Source organism: Solea solea, chromosome 7, assembly GCF_958295425.1.
Source record: "Solea solea chromosome 7, fSolSol10.1, whole genome shotgun sequence".
In the NCBI taxonomy this organism is placed as follows: domain Eukaryota; kingdom Metazoa; phylum Chordata; class Actinopteri; order Pleuronectiformes; family Soleidae; genus Solea; species Solea solea.
The window spans coordinates 12,376,951-12,394,496 of record NC_081140.1 but is presented as its reverse complement, the minus strand read 5'-3'; the positions used below and the strand labels follow the sequence as shown (position 1 = coordinate 12,394,496).

At 39.7% G+C, this 17,546-nt stretch overlaps 1 protein-coding gene across 3 annotated transcripts in view; it reads left to right on the top strand.

Moving 5' to 3' along the window:
* sphkap (SPHK1 interactor, AKAP domain containing) overlaps positions 1-17,546 on the top strand; it is an 89,325-nt gene that overhangs the window by 40,415 nt on the left and 31,364 nt on the right. For all 3 annotated transcript variants that reach the window (XM_058634190.1, XM_058634186.1, XM_058634187.1), the window contains exon 2: positions 3,736-3,830. In XM_058634190.1, the coding sequence (XP_058490173.1) occupies positions 3,736-3,830 (95 nt within the window). The remainder of the gene's footprint in view (positions 1-3,735; positions 3,831-17,546) is intronic.

The following is a 17,546-nucleotide window of genomic DNA, read 5'->3' as shown; positions in this document are numbered from 1 at the left end:
GTAAAACAGTTGTGTGGCTCGGCTCTTGCCTCATTTTATTAGGGTTTGAGCACAAGGTGTGTAGAACCCTATTGAAATGCAAAGAGTTATTATTATTATTTTGCCTTATTATGCCTTTTTACAACCAGAATGTTATTCAGCAAGTGTGTATATTTGTGTTGCTTTTTTATGTAGCTGTGGAAACAATCCATTGTTCACTTTTTGTTTACTTCCCACATTGTTTTCTATTTTTATTTATTTTTAAACCCGTGTGCGATTTCTGTGGTAATGAAAAGCACTGTTGTGAATCCAGTCAATCAAAGACATTGTGTGTCTCTCTCTCTCTCTCTCTGATAAGACTTCGACAGTCGTCGCTCTGCACCTCGGAGCAAATGACGAGCCATTAACCAAACATATGGAAGTAACAGTTCTCAGTACTCAGCAACAACAAACAGCTTTTCAGAGAACTAACAGAAACTCTTCAATCTCTTTCTCTCTGTCACTCATGACACACAACACAGACACACACACTTGTATTGTCTGTCAATTTAACATGCTCCGAGGCTCTATGTGCAGGTTATTCCTCTCGATGACTCATGTGCTTGTTACCACCTTCCCTCCCCTCTAGAGTCCACCCCCTGCTGCATCTTGGAGACATTTTGTCACTTACTGACAACCTGAGAACATACAGAATTGATTTTAACTTGATATCCACATAATCCTGCTGAGCATCAAGTTAAGTACTTTTTAATACCCCCATATGAGGACAAAAAAGAGAAAAGTTTTATAATCACATGTAAGGGATATAATGATTTAAACCGTGTAATTATTGCAAATGTGATTCTCCTGGTACCGTGAGGTTAAACAGACTTAAATATTAATTAGTCAGAAAATATCACTGTTCGTGAAAGTGGTAGTTCCACAGTGAAGGTTGTTTCCTCTGGGAGAGTTGTTTGGTTTAAGATATTCAAAGAGCAGCTCTCTGTGTGCACATTTGTCTTGTCTTGTTCAAGTTATGAAAAGAAGCTGCTGCACACAAGCGAAGCGAGACATGAGCGAGTGAGACAGTGCACAGAAGGAGTTGCACGTGGAAATGTATGCAGTGGGAAGAAAGGCGGGATGAAGGTTATCAAACCTCATCAGGACTGAGTCTTCAGAGGTTACACAGCGAGAGTGGAGCTTAAACACAGCTGTACTGTCAGGACCAGGCACTTAAACATGCTGCTAATTTCCATTTCCCCCTTTCCCCTTTCACTTCTCGTTCCCTCTGGATCCATCAGAGCGAGGAGAGGCTTTCTGTCAGGTACTGTTGAGAGGTCGGTGCCATACTGAGGTCCAGCAAACAGGAAACCTGCCAGAAGGGCTGATTCAGCAATGTCGAGCTGCCACCCTGGTTTCCCGTACATGATGAAAACACAGCACTAGTGGTGTTTACTTCATTAACCTCAGGTCCTTCTTATTCTTCAGAAATGACAAAAAAGACACTGTCTTTTCCTCTTAATATTAATGTAATCCACATTTACTGTGAACTTCACACTGACTCAGCACATCACACCTAAATGGCTCTCCAAGCCTGCAAAAGAGAGGCTATGTCTTATTTGCAATTCCCTTTTGTCTCAGTATGGTGCTGATGTCCCGTTGTGCCACTGCAGTATAACACCTGACACACACAGAGCTGGTCACAGCTGTGATGTGTGAAAATGCATGACATGCACGAACATCCATCACCAGTGTAGGAGGTGGATTCAGACGGTCGACTGGTGTAACTGACTTGTTATGTCAGCACTGTGCAACAAATGATTTTAAATCTACATCAGCCGTGTAAAATAATTTTTTCATGTTTTATGTATGTTGCCGGCCTTATGTGCGCCTAGAGTTTCATATTCCGTGTGATCTCTCACTTTGAGTGTGTGTTGAATAGATTCTAACAGAAGTGATGCACATAGTCAGGTCTCGTCAGGACAGACCTCTTGACCTCAAAATGCAAAGATACAGCCATCGGTCATATTTAATGGCAGGTGTGAGAAGGAATAATCCCCTTTGTTGTTTTTATTGCACGGTTTCTTTCAGCCTCTCTAATGATCCCCTCCGAGAGACAGAAGAACACATTACATGTGCACAAATCTTGTTAGTCTGGTCCATCATCAGACGGGTGTTCTACCACCACAAAGACCGAATCTGTTCGCATGTTGTTTTTAATATACGTCTGAACAGACTGATGGTAGACAGAGGGTGCACAAGAGTAATGAGAGGGTCTTGAAATTGGTTTTCCTCCTTCGGCATTCCTCTGTCTTTCTCCCCAAATCTTTAAAAGTGGTTGTGGACACTGGATCAGTTCAAAGCGTCCGTCTCTCTTTCTCTCTCTCTGCTCACTCTGCTGACATTCCATGTGTTGAAGTGCTATTATCTGTGTTATTGGCTGGGTGGCGCCATCAAACTAAAACATACACACAGTTTGCGTCCCACAAATGATAATGAAGTTTCTTAATTACTGGCTGCACCAATGAAGCCGAAATTGCAATTAAGCATGATTCCTTAATTTCTGATGACGTATCGTTGTGTGTCTTAATAGAATACATTACTTATGCAGAGGTGAGACAGAGAAAGTAAAAAAAAAACAAAAACCAAAACACTTATAATCTGGTGATGTAACAAGCCTTTGAAGATCACTGGCAGGAAACAAGAAAGCAGCATTTATTGTGCTGCAGGTCTTTGTAGCTATATATTTATGTGTAGAGCAAATTATCAAAATAATAATATTATTTGTTGTTGTAGATCTTCTTGAAAGAGAGAGGGAGTGAAAGGGCTAATTAGGACCTGTGTACGTGCCGTTTGTCTTGTCTGATAATGCTGCGATGTTTGTCACAGGCCAGGGCGTGATATACTGCAGAAGTGATTTGATGCTGAGAACATAAGAATACGTGTTTAAGTCATCATACATTTGATTTTCATTTGAAGTTATTGAAGTTATATACTGTGTGCGTGCAGTATGTCTATATATATATATATATATATATATATATACATATACATGTATATGTATATGTATGGCTGTTTATCTTAACCTCTCCACTCATAATGACTTAGCGGCTTTTTGTGACTCGGTTCAAGTCGTGTTTTATTCTAATTCGTTTGATTGCATAAAGTCCATTAGCGAGAATCAAATTTGCATTCTTCAGCAGTCATCAGGAGGATGTGTCCTTATTGTATTACAGGAAGCAATTAATGTGTGTACATATATGAAATTAACTTAAGCATCAAGACAAGTCTAATGACTGCGTCGCTGTACAAATTCATTGCCCCGTGTGCTCTGACCTCATTAAAATGTCCAAATAACTTAATTAATGTGTGCTGCAACCTCATTACAATTTTCCATGACCTCATGATGGCTCTGTGACAACAAACTGTCTGTTGACATCGTGTGCTGTCACACGGGCACAAACGAATCAATCGTTTGACCCATGAAATAACAGGAAGTATGATAAATGGTGACCACAGACTGAAGACTAAAGAAATCGGTGTTGCAATATGATAAAGACAACTTGTAATTATCAGTCGCAATGTCCTGTTCATATCTTGGTGTTTTTAGCGTGAATATACATGATCATATGCACATTTGCTCAGATTGCTTACCTCGGCAGTGCCACAGCACACTTGCCAGATGATGTGAGGGGGAAAAAAAACTGTTAGATGAAGATGCCCAAAGAAAGAAAGACATTCCTACTTTCTGACAGTAAGTGTCTTTATGTGTTTCAGGTAAACAACGTGGGCGGAGATTTTAGCACCACACTCATCATCAGAATGAAGATGTTGTCATCACTGTTCACTGTGCTGCGGACCTTCACTGAGCTGTAAGATCAACACTGTTTTCTGTTATAGACACAGCAGCATATACTTAGAATACATTACAGTACCAACATTTGGTGGTTATTGCAGCTAAAATATGTTGTTTTTTTGTAAGAAATTGTTGAGAAAAAAATAACAATGTGTAGCCTTTGCTATCTATATGATGCCTCAGCATTTTTAACTAAACTAGGTCACAGTGATAACTGTCAAGAACAGGCAGATAACAGCCTATAAAATATGGTTTGATTCATTCCACCATCTATATAAAATAATGAGAATATCCGCTTTATTATTAATCACCAGCTTTAGATTAACTCCAAGTAAAAGTTTGATTGTCGAGTGATTCCCAAAGACTGGGTTGGGGGGCCACAGATGGGTCACATGAGATTTTTTTGGGGGTCCCTAAACAAATTTGCTACCTAACCTTTAGCTAAGATTTATGTGGATTTGTTTTAAAATGAAGTTGTGATTTGTGTATCAAACATCTCTTGGAAATGACTTGTTTATCAATTCAAAAAAATATTTTAGCTGTTTCTACACTGTGAACACATTTTGTCATGATTTATAGTGTGATTTTGGTCACAATAGTTTGCCATCTTTAAAAAGCGGGTCCCCAATAGTAAAATCTTCTCGAATAGCAGTCTGCTCCTTTTAAAGTGTAAAATAGTGAGTAGTCAACTAACACATTAGGGTAACCGTGTGATCTATGATATTAAAATGAATGACTATGATTCAAGTGTACGCTGTGGATCTTCAGTTTGAAAGAGCCTCCTCTAGAATAGTTCACAGAGGAATGGCACGGACGCTGACTTAATGACGCTCTTCTGTCTGTATTGGCCATATAAGTGGACCTGGACTGAAATGATTCAATATCCCCAATAATTTCCATAAATGTCTGAGGAGACAGTCTGCTGCAGACTTTATCACACTCATCACTCAGCAGCACTGTCCCTGCACTCTTTCACTCACCCTCAAGCATCTAGAGGTGGTGGAGTGATTATTATTTATTGAGCACTATGTATATATATATATATTAATGACATATCATGCTGACTGTAAAATAGTGAATAAATAACGGAATATAGAAATAAATGATGCTTTTACAGCAGTTCTGAGTTCAAAACTGTCTACGTGAAAAGGGGAGGTTTTCTCAAGTGGCAGAAATGAAATGTGCATTCATGGAAAATAATTATACAAATTTTTTCTTTGACCTAGTTTATATTATGGACCAGCGGCCAGGCTTTTATTTGTGAACTGATTAAAGATTAATCTTTTTCTTTGTTAAACTCTGTATCCATTTCTGGACCAGTCTACTCTGCAGTAGCAATCATGCAAATTAACCTTTAGTTAAATGCCACGCTTTTCTTTCTTCTTTTTTTTTTTAGCTGATTTTTGCCACAAAAAACTACCTTCCCAAAAAGTGCCATTGATGCCTTGGAAAGAAAGAAATGTATCCTGAGTGTCAAACTCGGCCTCTGCAAACCCTAACCCAAAAGACTAATTTTAATGTCTGTTTTATTGCAGAGAAAAAAAATCTTTCAGTGTTTGAACTATTTTGCAGTTTTCATTCATTGCTAAAAAAAATCTCATTGCAGTAATCAGATTATTATTATTATCATTACTAGAATTATCTATTGGGCTAGATAAAATGACCCTGGCCTGGAGACCAGAGGTTCCCAACCCCTGCTCTAAATAAATCGTGATTAAATAGACATCCCCTTGTGCCACTTAAGAGTTTTACCTCCCCTCCACATGGGGGCACTCACTGTTTCTCCACCATATTAACATCTGTCTCCAGTCAGCGGGTGATTACAATGCTTAATTGCTAATTCATCATTGAGGCCCAGGCTGGTGTCCCTCAGCAACTCAGGTTAGGGACAGCGAGGAAGAGAAGGAGGAATAAAACACCGAGCACTGGTCAGGCAACAAGCTGGTCATAAAGCGCTAATGGATAACAGGCTGCTGAGGGAGCACAGGCCTCTAAGAGATACCTCATCATCAGCAACTGCACCAGGACTGCATAACAGGTGCCACAACCCCAGAGCCAGACAGAAAAATAAATAACATGGATGCTGAAAAGAGAGGGGGTGTTATGTAATATTAAAGAAACCGATGCTTGGTTGGCAGCAGCTCAGGTGGAAATGACGTGCTGTGGGTTGATGATGCATTTTCATCTACTTTCCTAAGGTTTTTGTGCCTTTCATGTGGCTCAAGAGACCAGATCCCAACAAAGTAAATGAGGGACAATATGTGGGACAATGTGGGACGTCCGTTACCAGTGCTGAGAGGTAGTGCAAAATGTTGGTAGAATGTCTATTTAACTGGAAAGATAAACACAGGATTGTCTGTACGTATCGTGTATATGACTGGTGCTTTATAAAAGCTACGGCAAATAAGATATAGAACCAGTCCAGGCAAGAAAAAGGTGATTAATTAAGCACCTGTAACTATGGCTGCGGCTTTTTCTTTTTCTGATGCAAAAAACTGCATCAGAAAAGGCAGAAAACTCTGAAAAATGTCCTTCAGCTGCTTCACCCAGTTGTGAGTAGTTTCCCTGTTCTTTGTTGTAGCTGTGTCTTCTTTTCTTTGCTGTATTTTCCTCAAGCGCTTTCAAAAATCAAGTGTAGTTTGTGACTGACTCCAACTTTTCCCACCACAAAAGGTTGTGTTTGACAGTTTGATTGACGTCAGTGTAGCAGCTCCGCGGTGATAGCCGCCCTCCTTTTTTTACAGTCATTGGATTAGATGTAAACATTTACTTTTCAGTCTTGAGCCGATTAAAATGCTGGACAATGTCTCAATATGCAGTGGGACAAGGGAATCAAATGCTGTGTGGACACCTGGTCACCCTACATGTGGCCCATGAAAAGCCAGAAGATATTATGATTAAATTCTGTGATGTCTGGAAAAGAAAAAGCTATTTAAAGAGTTTCAGTCAGCACTTAATGAACAACTGTCTTCTGATTTCTGTAGCTGTCATTCAAATTTCTCCAGCAATAACAAATCACACAACGCATTATTCATGTTGAGTCCATGTAAAATAATGATAACAACAAACATTAGCATGAGCAGCAGCATCGTACACGTCAAGGCCAAACTATATGTGTTTCCATTGCAGTTTTTCACAAATAAATGTGATTTTTGTAAAATTTTGACAATTGCTACTCGCAGGTGTTTCCATTGAAGGGTGTTTTGCGTACGAGCCCTAATTCTCGTAAAGTCTAACAAAGGCAGCGGGTGAACTCTGTCCACACGTACGTTGTTTTCCCAATTGCCGATCATTTCTAGAATTTACTCAACAACGGCAGACACTGCAAACATTACATTGACATCACTTTTGCAACATGACCAATTCTTGATGGCGAGTCCAGCCCACCGGAATACTCTGTGCGACAGAGGCGATAAATGGTGAAGGGCATCAGAAACACCTGCTGCAGATGTGCCGAGACTGCACTGGTTGAATCCCCTGGGACAGACGAGTAGGGCGGCCTATTATTGTAGGTCAAGATGTACCTTGGGAGGAGAACATGGATGAGTATGAGTGTACAGATGCTCGAGTGTGGGTTTGTTTGGCATCACTGGTCTTATGTGTGCACAAATGGTGTGTGGCCTATCAAAGACACAAAAAAACAGCATTAACAGATTATGAATGCTGACATTTATAAGACAGTATTTTCATTAAACATTTCAACGTTTTTAGGTTTAATTTACCACAAGATGTTGGACAAAATGTTTACACTAGATTACTGTCGGTCATCTTTTTTTGTGACCTGGTGTTATCTGCTCAGGAAGTCGAGAACAGCTATCACTAATGGCAACAACCAGACGGAATGAAATAATACCAATTAAACTGTAATTATCTCTTGTAAAGTTCAGGAGGGAATAAGGTCACGGCAAGTGTACACAAAAGGCCTTTCAGCTGTTTAATTAAGTGTCCGTCTCACTTGTGTGATGGATACTTAATGATAGTCTATGGTCATTAATAATGGCAGCATATTAAATTCCACATGAATTTAGTTTTGCACACAAAGCCGTTCCAAACTTAAAATATTTCAACCACTATGTTGTATCTGACTAATTGAACATTGCCCTTTGCTCACAATGAGCCATTTGCAAGTGGGTATTCCAGAAATAAAACATGCGTAGTGTCTTGTGTACAAGAACCAGCCATGGACTCAGCACTCTTTGTATATCCGGAGTAGAGTATATAGCATGCAGTCTTAAAAGATATATCAATCATCACAGTCTTGCTTTTATGTGGACGAAAAGACAGTCACACTCAGCAGTCGTAGAGAGAGAGCCCTGCTTAGTTTTCAAGAAATTAGCGAACAGCATGCTTGCTTTGCCTTGTCGGAAACACAAACAGCCTCAAATCAAGAGCTCTTCATGCATATGTGGTAGGCAGGGCTGGAGTCGACGCTTGGTGTGCAGGTGTTAGCATGTAATTAGTTGTAAGGGGGCTATGTCTGAAGTGTACTAATCAGAGGGAAGATGGTGCCTGTAACAGCAGGTTTAAATCAGCAGCAATCTTCTGTTTCTTTCTTAGCCTATTCACGTTCTTTCTGTGGATGAATAAACCGACTGTTGAGCCGAACAAAGCTACTCTGGTTTCATATGGCTTTCTTTGTCATTTTTCTATCTCATGTTTCACTTTCCCCTTTTTCCCTTTTATGTTGAAACATTTAGCAGTATAGATGCATTTGGATGTCAAACGAAGGCTCGGTTCAAGATGAATTGTGATTCCAGTGAGCAGTTTTCTCTTGAGTCTCACTGTATTTCTGCCTTTGTCTTCCCCGTACTCTGAAATCTTTCAGGAGACTTTCAGGAGAGGGACAAAAAGCTGACTTTGACTTTTAATGTCGATGGTGGGAGGCGAGAAAGACTCAGTTATGGGTGTTTCGTCAACATCACACCACCAGGGTCAAAGAAACGGTTTTGAAAACTGTCTGGAAAGTGGAGCAGCTGTGCAGATGCAGGTCACGTACACACTGTGTTTTGCTTGCCCAATGAAATGCAGTGAAAACCGTCTTCTGTGGGGTGAGGAAAATAATGTTGAGATTGTATTACACTTTGCCTCAGTGGGGGGCTACTGGAGTGGAGTAACCAGCTTTGCAAATAGTCCACACAAAGGTGGAAAAGCATCTTTATCTAGAGATAGGATAGCAAAAATAAATGTGTTTTTTTTTTTCATTTATATTGTGATATACGACTTAATTGTGATATATGTTGTTGAGACCTGTGAGATTGTTTTGTTTGTTTTTACACTGAACTAAAATGTTCTGAATTTGGTGTCTCCTGTAGTATGTTGCAGGAAGACACTTTCTAAGGCTACAGTTGAGCCTTGGTCAGACTGACTTCATCTTTTTGTTTCTTGACTTGCCAGTGGAAAGGTATCCACTGTTATCCAAACATGTTTAACTTGGCTCATCTTCTGCCACAACAGAGAACATAGAAAAGTGCTGCTGTGAAAACTTCAGTCACAGGTTTTTACTTTGTACTGTATTGGTATGGGAGGATGTGTGTTATATTAACATTTATGGAGCACTGTGTGGTGAGCTGTGGTGTGCCAGGTTTGCCACATGGAGGAGGATAATGAGAAGATGAAAAAGCTGAGGGTCAGAGGAGGACGAGGAGGAAGTGAGTGTTTTTCACGCTGGTGGCTGCCAGCACGGTTTGCTTACAGATGTGAGAGTTTATGAGGGATTAATGGGGTGTCATGTTCAGGGCTGAGCTGTGAACGCGACCTACAGTTTTGTTACCTTTTTGAAGTGTTTTTTAATGGAGTGGTGGGTTAACTGAGTGGTGCTTCACTGGGACACTTTTAAGTGGTTTTGGTCACTGAATTCTCTGCTCCCGTTCTCTCATTTCATATTCTTATAAATCCCGACAGTAGCTGTCCAAAAGTCTGAGACCCCTTTCCCACTCACTTAAATGGAATCGACCCCGCTGTGTACATCTACGTGGCACACGGCCCAGCATGCTCCAACAGATGCTGTGTGATTGTAGGGAGCAGATGGACACTGTATCTGCACTGAGGGAGACAGAGTTGTGGTTGTAGACAGTGAGACGCCTCAGTGGATCTGCCTTCGGCCATCTGTCCCTGCATCTCTCTGCACAGACCTACTCTGAGACCACTCTCCACTAAGGTGGAGGGTAAAGATCTCTGAAACGTGCAGTGTCGACACAGTGTGGGATTTGTTTGAAGGTTTTAGAGCCTCACTATAGCCAGAGTGAGGTGATGGTTATCTTTGGTTTTTTTATAGAAAGGATAGACACAAGATGGGTCTTTTTTTTTTTAATCGAAGCATTTGTGAATAATTTGTTTGTAATATTTAGATTACGGTCTTTGTTGATCCTACACTTGTACACTTGTTTTTATGTATCTATATAGGTCTTGATTTATTGTTTTTTTTTATTTTTTTTTAGCAGGCTCAGCATAAATTACCACCTTCTTGCTATGGAATGGTCACTGTCTGATGGCCAGCTGCAAATATAGCAGGGATACAGAGAAATTATGAAATTACAGTAAAAATCACAGAAAGACGAGATGTATTTTTATAGACTGTCATAATGGTGAATGCAAGACGATTTTCTGTGCAAACGGACAATAAAGTGTTATTATCTTATTTAGATTATCATCAGATTTGGAACCATTCTATTAAGTTTCTGCATCAAAACACGAAACGCATTAAGCAACCCCCTACTACATATGAAAAGTTTTTTTCTAATGCTATAAGAACCCAGCAGTTTTTATACTAAAGCCATTATTCACATAAACATACACAGGTAGTATATTCAGTTTACTGCAAATAAACCCTCCTCCTTTAAGAGGTGAAGCCCCATTATGGTGAGAGAGGATTTCCCCCCCTTATATGAAAAAAATTGCAGAACTGGCCATGACAGAATGACAGGGGGGGAAAAAAACCGAATGGCACAGTGAAGCGAGTTTCCAGCCAATTTAGTTAAACTAATGCCCAGCAAGTGCCAGCTCAGTGCAGCAGCTGACTGAGACAAACTGTTCGCTTATAGCCTGCAGCCTCCTTCCACAGCATCTCATTCATGACCTTTCAAATGATTGCTGATTAGGAGCACTCAGTAGCTTCCAGCAGGAAGAGCAAGGGAGCAGGGAGAGGTGGAGGAGGGGGGCCATCCTATCTAAACAACAGTGAGTATTTTTCATTCACTATGTTTGCAGTCGTTCCACTGGGGATGAACTGTAGACTAGACTGCACTGGCTCAAAACACACTGTTATTACAGAGAGCATCAGTTTGTTCAGCAAACAACTGTCGGGGTTTTCACACGGCTATAATCATGAAAAAATTAAGACGAAATTTTATACAGTTGGTATTAGTAATTCATTTTGGACAGTTTGAGACCCGCTGTTCCTTAACTGACAACATAGGTTTGTAAATCAGTAAGATATATTGTTTAAAGACCTTGCAGAGAACAGCAGACATGATCTTCTTTGAAATGATGTTACTGCATTCATTTACCATTACCAATGATTATGAAGACCATGTTTAACCCTGAAAAGTGTTTCCAACTATTTCTTCTGTTGACATTTAGTAGAATGTAATTTTAGAAGACAGGGTTAGGGGAAAACGATGACATCAAAACACGGCACATTATTAGTCATTCTTGTTTTGTCAAGCTTTGGCCCACGTGACTAACTCAGAGTTTTACTCCTGTTCCACATGGATCCTCTATGAGAGTGGTTCTCAAACCTTTTCTACCAAGTACCACCTGAGAAAATGTTGAGCTCTCGAGGTAACACCGTTATCGCCCACATTAAAACACAGTGGTGTAAGTAGGCCGAGCAAAGTCAGCTGCAGACGTTTCACAGGAGGCAGATTTATAGCCAATAAGATGATCATCCTCCTCTTCCTCACATATACTTCACACTCTGGTATAGCCAAATTGGATTAAGATGGAGTGGGAGATAAGGTGACTGATTATTATTATTTAATTAATTAGTTTTTTTGTTACTTGTTTCATTTTCTACACACTCTGGTGAAAATTCCTCCAATTACATACGCGGGTATATGAGTGAGCTCACCACTGGTGGTACATGTACCACATCTGTGTAGGTGTATGTATGGAACTTGTGTGATTCTTGCTCAATCCTTCTGCAGTCTGATGGGATAAACTCCTCTGTGCTGCCAGTTTACAGTACTCTACACACACAGAGCTGGTTTTCAGACGAAGGATGCAGCATATTTTACATCATTTCTGTTCATAAACACCAAAGATAGAGTTTGTCATTGGCAGGCGCCAGCACAGTTCCCTTTGGGCTTAAATCTCATTCAAAACCTTGGTGCATTCCACGAATCAGCCCACATTCACACCTGTTAAGCAGAACCGCCCTACGTCGTAAATGGCTACAGCTTACATTAACACGACCACTGCTGACGTAACGGTTCGCAAGTTGAAAACGTGTATTTTTGGTTCAGGACCAATTTATGTTTGTTGTGATAGCGCTGGCTGCTTTATAACTTGGTGTGGAAACTGCAACTGTGCCAGAGCAAAGTGAGATGGAATAATATATTATTTTATATTATAATTACAGTATTTAATTATATAAGTCTATATTTGTTTTTAATATTCTCATTTTACACCTCACTTGGATTACTTATGGTGTCCATGTGTTAATATAGTAGTGTCTAATCCAAATTTCCTGGTCATCACCTGGTGTTTAAGTCTGATTTAAAAGCAAATAAGGTGGACCGACAAAGTAAGGACATTCAGAATTACCTTCCCCCGTGTCTGATGTGGCATTTTCATTGCAGTTATTTCCTCTTCAGCTTAAGGTTGCCATTTTTAGACACAGTAGTTCTGACACATTATGTTGATGAAAATGTCTCCACGTGAAACAGTTGATCGCCAATGTTCGCAAGGCTTTGACTCTTGATGGATTGGAAGTTATGAATACACAAAACCAAAGCAGAAAGATAATGACAAAAAAAAAGGTCTCGCCCTACTGTGGCAGGGACAAAGAACATTGTGTCTGAGTGTTTACTGAAACATGAAAGACAAATAATGAGAATGAAGTGAGAGCGAGAGAGGCAACAAAAGTGAGCCGAGGAGAGAAAGGTAGACGAGTGGTAAGGCAATGAGGAGGTGAACAGAAAGAGAGAATGAGTCAGCAGCAGCTCTCACTTTCTCCTTTTGTAGAGGACAGATGTTTCGCCAAGATTAATATTCCTACTCAGCGTTTATTCATCCGTGTTATTCCCACTCTCACCAGGTGATTTCATGCCTCCTGAACAGCCAGAAAGGCATTTTTTTTTTCAGAGCAGCTGCCATGATGTCCAACGCTGTCACAGAATTTAATAAATGATACTGATAAACCAGGCTTGTGTAAAGGCAGGACTAAATGTAGCCCGACAAGGAGCGAGCATTGATCTCTGTTCAGGCTCGTCGCGTGCCATTCATGACTTTTCCATTTCTTCATGAATTTTTAAAATGTGTAAATCTTTACCACTAATGTCTCTCTCAGACCGGTCACAGTTTACTCTGCAACTGTTTATGAGGCAGCAGCAACCAATCATTACAGCTGCCCCCCATTAACTATGGTCTAATTGATTTTTTATGCTGCAATAAATTATGGATCACCGTTTCCATGACTTCTATTGGTTGAGTTGTATGTTGGGTATTTTTTTTTTTTCCTGTCCACAGGTAATTGAGTGGGCTTTAGAAATAAGTAGTGAAATATTGATTTGCTGGAGGTCATTTGCCAGCCTGAGAATAAAGCTGATCAAATTTCACAAATGTTGACGTCTGTGTGTGAAAGCCATTTAGCCATTAGTTTCTAAGACGGTCCTGGACATGACTGGATTACCTAGTTTCTGATAAGTATCTTATAAATTCAGATCTACCTAATTCCCTTAAAGTTTTTAAATATACCTAATTACCTCATCCAGCAAAGGTGAAAGCTTTTGTTTTTACTTGTCTCTTTCCCAGCAAGGTGCGTGGAACTGTTCCAAATGGATGTGGCTTAAATTTGACACAGTAACAGGGGATTCAGGTCTGGGAAATTTGCCATAGTTCTTGTTCTTACTTCATATGGGCACTTTGCAAAAGCCTTTTATGTGTGATTTCCAGGTCGGCTGCGGAACAGCATTTCATTCTGGTGCTATTTTTACCGAGTGCCTTTGAGTCAAGAGAAATTAAATGGTAATTCTTCATCAGTGCCAAGGACTTCAGCATCTGTCAAAGACACAATCTGAACAACAGTATTTGGATTATTTTTACACGGAGATGGTGAGAAGTATGGACACATTTCAAAAGAATTCAGATATAAATGCAGCATGAGATTTATTTAGACTCATTAGTTAAAACACTAACATGAGTTCATAGTGTGTGTATGTGTGTGTACATAGTACTGCAGTGATATCGCCAGCATATAAACACTATTATAATGTGCTAATATGCCAATATTTCATTCTAATATTAGTACAATAGTTTGCCATCTTCTCACCAAATGTGAAGTGGGAATTTAATCAGTGGTTCACAAATAATGTGCATACTGTAATATCTATAAATGTGATACAAAAAGGCACGGAACATGGTTCCACTTAATTCAATTCAAAAAACTTTATATGTCCCCAGGGGGCAATTAAAAGCACACAGAGCATTTACACATTAACACAATGACAAGTTAGAGATACAGTGCAGATAAATAAATATAGTCATAGTCATTCAATATATACTTAAACTTACTTACAAGAAAATATTAACAGCTGTGAAAATTGCAGTCTGTCAAGTGCTATGGAAGAAAAGGGACACAGTATACTTGTACCACACATTATTTACTTAAAAATAACAATCAGTATCTGAAAAACACGGTGAGGGTGTCATGACAATTAGATGAGAAGGATTTCTCACAGTGTTTGTTGAGAGAGAGAGAGAGATTGCATACTTCACATTCATTTATATCTATCAGCATCACATTTTATAGCAGATGATGTTGAACATTCTTAATTGGACAAACGTTGCCCACAGGCGGCATGGTTCAGCTCTCGTAGAGGGTCGTTTGTCATTCAGTAATTCTCGGTGCTATTTAATACGTCATCCACGTGCTAATCCTTGACCGCGTCTCTTGACAGAAAAGGCAATAATTGAATTGTGGGGTCAAAGCACCTTGTAGTCCATTTGTTCTCCATGATAATTAAGTCTTCCCTCAGTGTTTGCCGTGTGTCCCACTCTAAGCCAGTGACTGCTGACACATGTGCCTCGTGTAACGAAGTCACACCAGTAATAGCTGAACAGTTCAGTGGCTCCCTCGTGTTGACAGATTTTTTTTTTCCTGTTGAGTTTTTGAGACCGAGGCAGAGCATAGTTCATTCAAGCCATCACCATTTTTTGAGGCTGTAGAGATGTGGTGTGGTGTTGGGTTGCATTAAAAGAAAATTCATTCTCAAGTTGTTTATTGTTTCCAGGAAACAACAGGTTCACACGTCTGAAATGTCTTGAAAATAAAACAACAAGATGATGAATAGACAAGAGATGAATAAAGTATCTATCTATCTATCTAACCCATTCATAACAAATGACTGGCAGGTGGTGTTGTTTACGGCCAAAATTGGGGCCATGCAGTATGTCACCAACATGACATGTCTCACTACTGTGCATTAATTAAACGTGTTTGTTTCTTAATTTGCATTTATATTTTGTTTACTTAAATGACGTGGTCCTGTGTGCCATTTCTCTGTCACATGGAGAAGATTAGGGTGGACAGAACATAATTACCTGCCATGGGAGGCCAAAAGTGATGGACAGATGGACAGTGAAAGACTAAGAATTGAAAGTAAGAAATCAATTCACCCTGCTCAGGTTTTCAAAGGTGTTTGTGGAGTTGCAGTCAAATCTGTGTTCAGCTGTTATCACCACTAAGGTCATATGAAGGTTTTTTTCCTTTAAATATGCATACACTTTCATTTTTATCAGCATTCCGCTTATTGCATCACTGCCCAGCAGATTTGTCACCGTCTTGGCTCGAACAAGGCCACTTGCTGCTTTGGCCCAAAGGTGCAGGCATCTACCCAGTAGCAGACCTGAAACCCAATCTGTCACCAGCAGCACCAGCTCCGACTGTAGTACAGTACGGCTCTTTGTCACAATCATCACCTCTCCTGTCATCCTCCATCTCTCAGCAGCCTTTATTAATTCCCTCCTGCAACCTTTACTCTCCCGGCTCCACTGCCTCGACCCTCACAGCATCCTCTCTGCTCATGTCAACCGTCTTGCACTAATAGTGAATATAAATAAAAGTGACTTTAAAAAAGAAAATAAGTAGGAAAAATTAAAGTTATAAGTCACTGAATGTCAGATTAAAGCCTTCACTGAAACCCCAATATATAATGTTATCAATTTTAACACAAGCATTATGAGGGGATTTGTGTAAAATGTGTAGATTAGCATTTATCTATTTCTTTATTTTTCATGGTTATGCCAAACTGTAAATTAAACGACTGTCCACCAGGCCACCATTTTTATGCATTTATAATGATAAGGTCCTACAATCATATGTTCTCATTATGATGGGAGCACAGGTGGGAAGGAAGATAGATGGAAAGGTTAAACAAAAATAAATCTGGAATAACGGCAGAAGAGAGGGGGCTGTGATTACTCTGATTAACAAGGCCATTAATTTTAATTGCTGTCAGTGAGCAAAAACTGCGCTTCGTGTGTCGACAGCGACTGTTTGCCAGGTCATTTGTATAGATGCTTCTCCACTGTTTTTTTTTTTTTTGGAAAAGTAAGGTGGGTTTCTGGATGCAAGGTACCAGATGCTGAGAGCAATTTTCATTACAGCTCCAGTAGGATCTGTCAAAGTATCTGTTTTTTCAGAGACAGAAACTAATGGTGTCCCTCGGTACATTATAAAATCAGATTTTGTGCATGTGAAAGTACATTTACAGTCAATATTGGTGTGGAAAGGAGCCTTGAAAAATTACCCAGTTGCCTGCATTTGAAAAAAAAATAATAAAAAATTAAAAAGACAACTCTTCTTGCAGAGTTTTCTCTCAGGGTTTTGTAAACTGGCGAACCTCGGTACTGAGGAGAACACAGGTAACATCAGACATGAGTGGCCGGGCGTCTGACGAGTAGTTTGACAAGGCTGATACATTTAATCATCCGTCTGTGACCTGATTAGAACCGTCACCCACAAACTGTCTCTGCAATGATAAGTTCAGGCTCCGCTGTATCTGAGGGCCGATGGTGGCGTGCTCTGATTTCTGTGGAGAGAACCTCGAATAGAGTTTCTGCATCTAATCGTCAATGAGAGTTCAGTGACAACGGGCATGTACTGTAGAGTGAAAATACTCGTGATTAATGTAACCACTTAAAGTAAGCTGGGTGAATTTATCAATATTTAATCAGAGATAAAAAAATTAAAAAACTCATACTTGGGTCTATTAGATCACGCATTTTTACATTTTATTTGTTTTGTTTATCTCTGATGTACAGCACTTTGTTTCAGCTGTTGTTTTTTTAAAGTGCTTTATAGATGAAGTTGGATTGGAAAGACATAAAAAAAAAATCCCCAAAGCTAGCGGCAATGAATGTCAAATGTGTCAACACTGACGTAATCTGGTGTCACTTATGTAACTTGTAGTAACTTATTGAACTTAAATAATATAGAAAATGGATTCATTTTTGTATTTTTTTAAAAATATGAGTGTGTTCATCCCAGTCTTCTTTTCTGACTGAAGCAGAC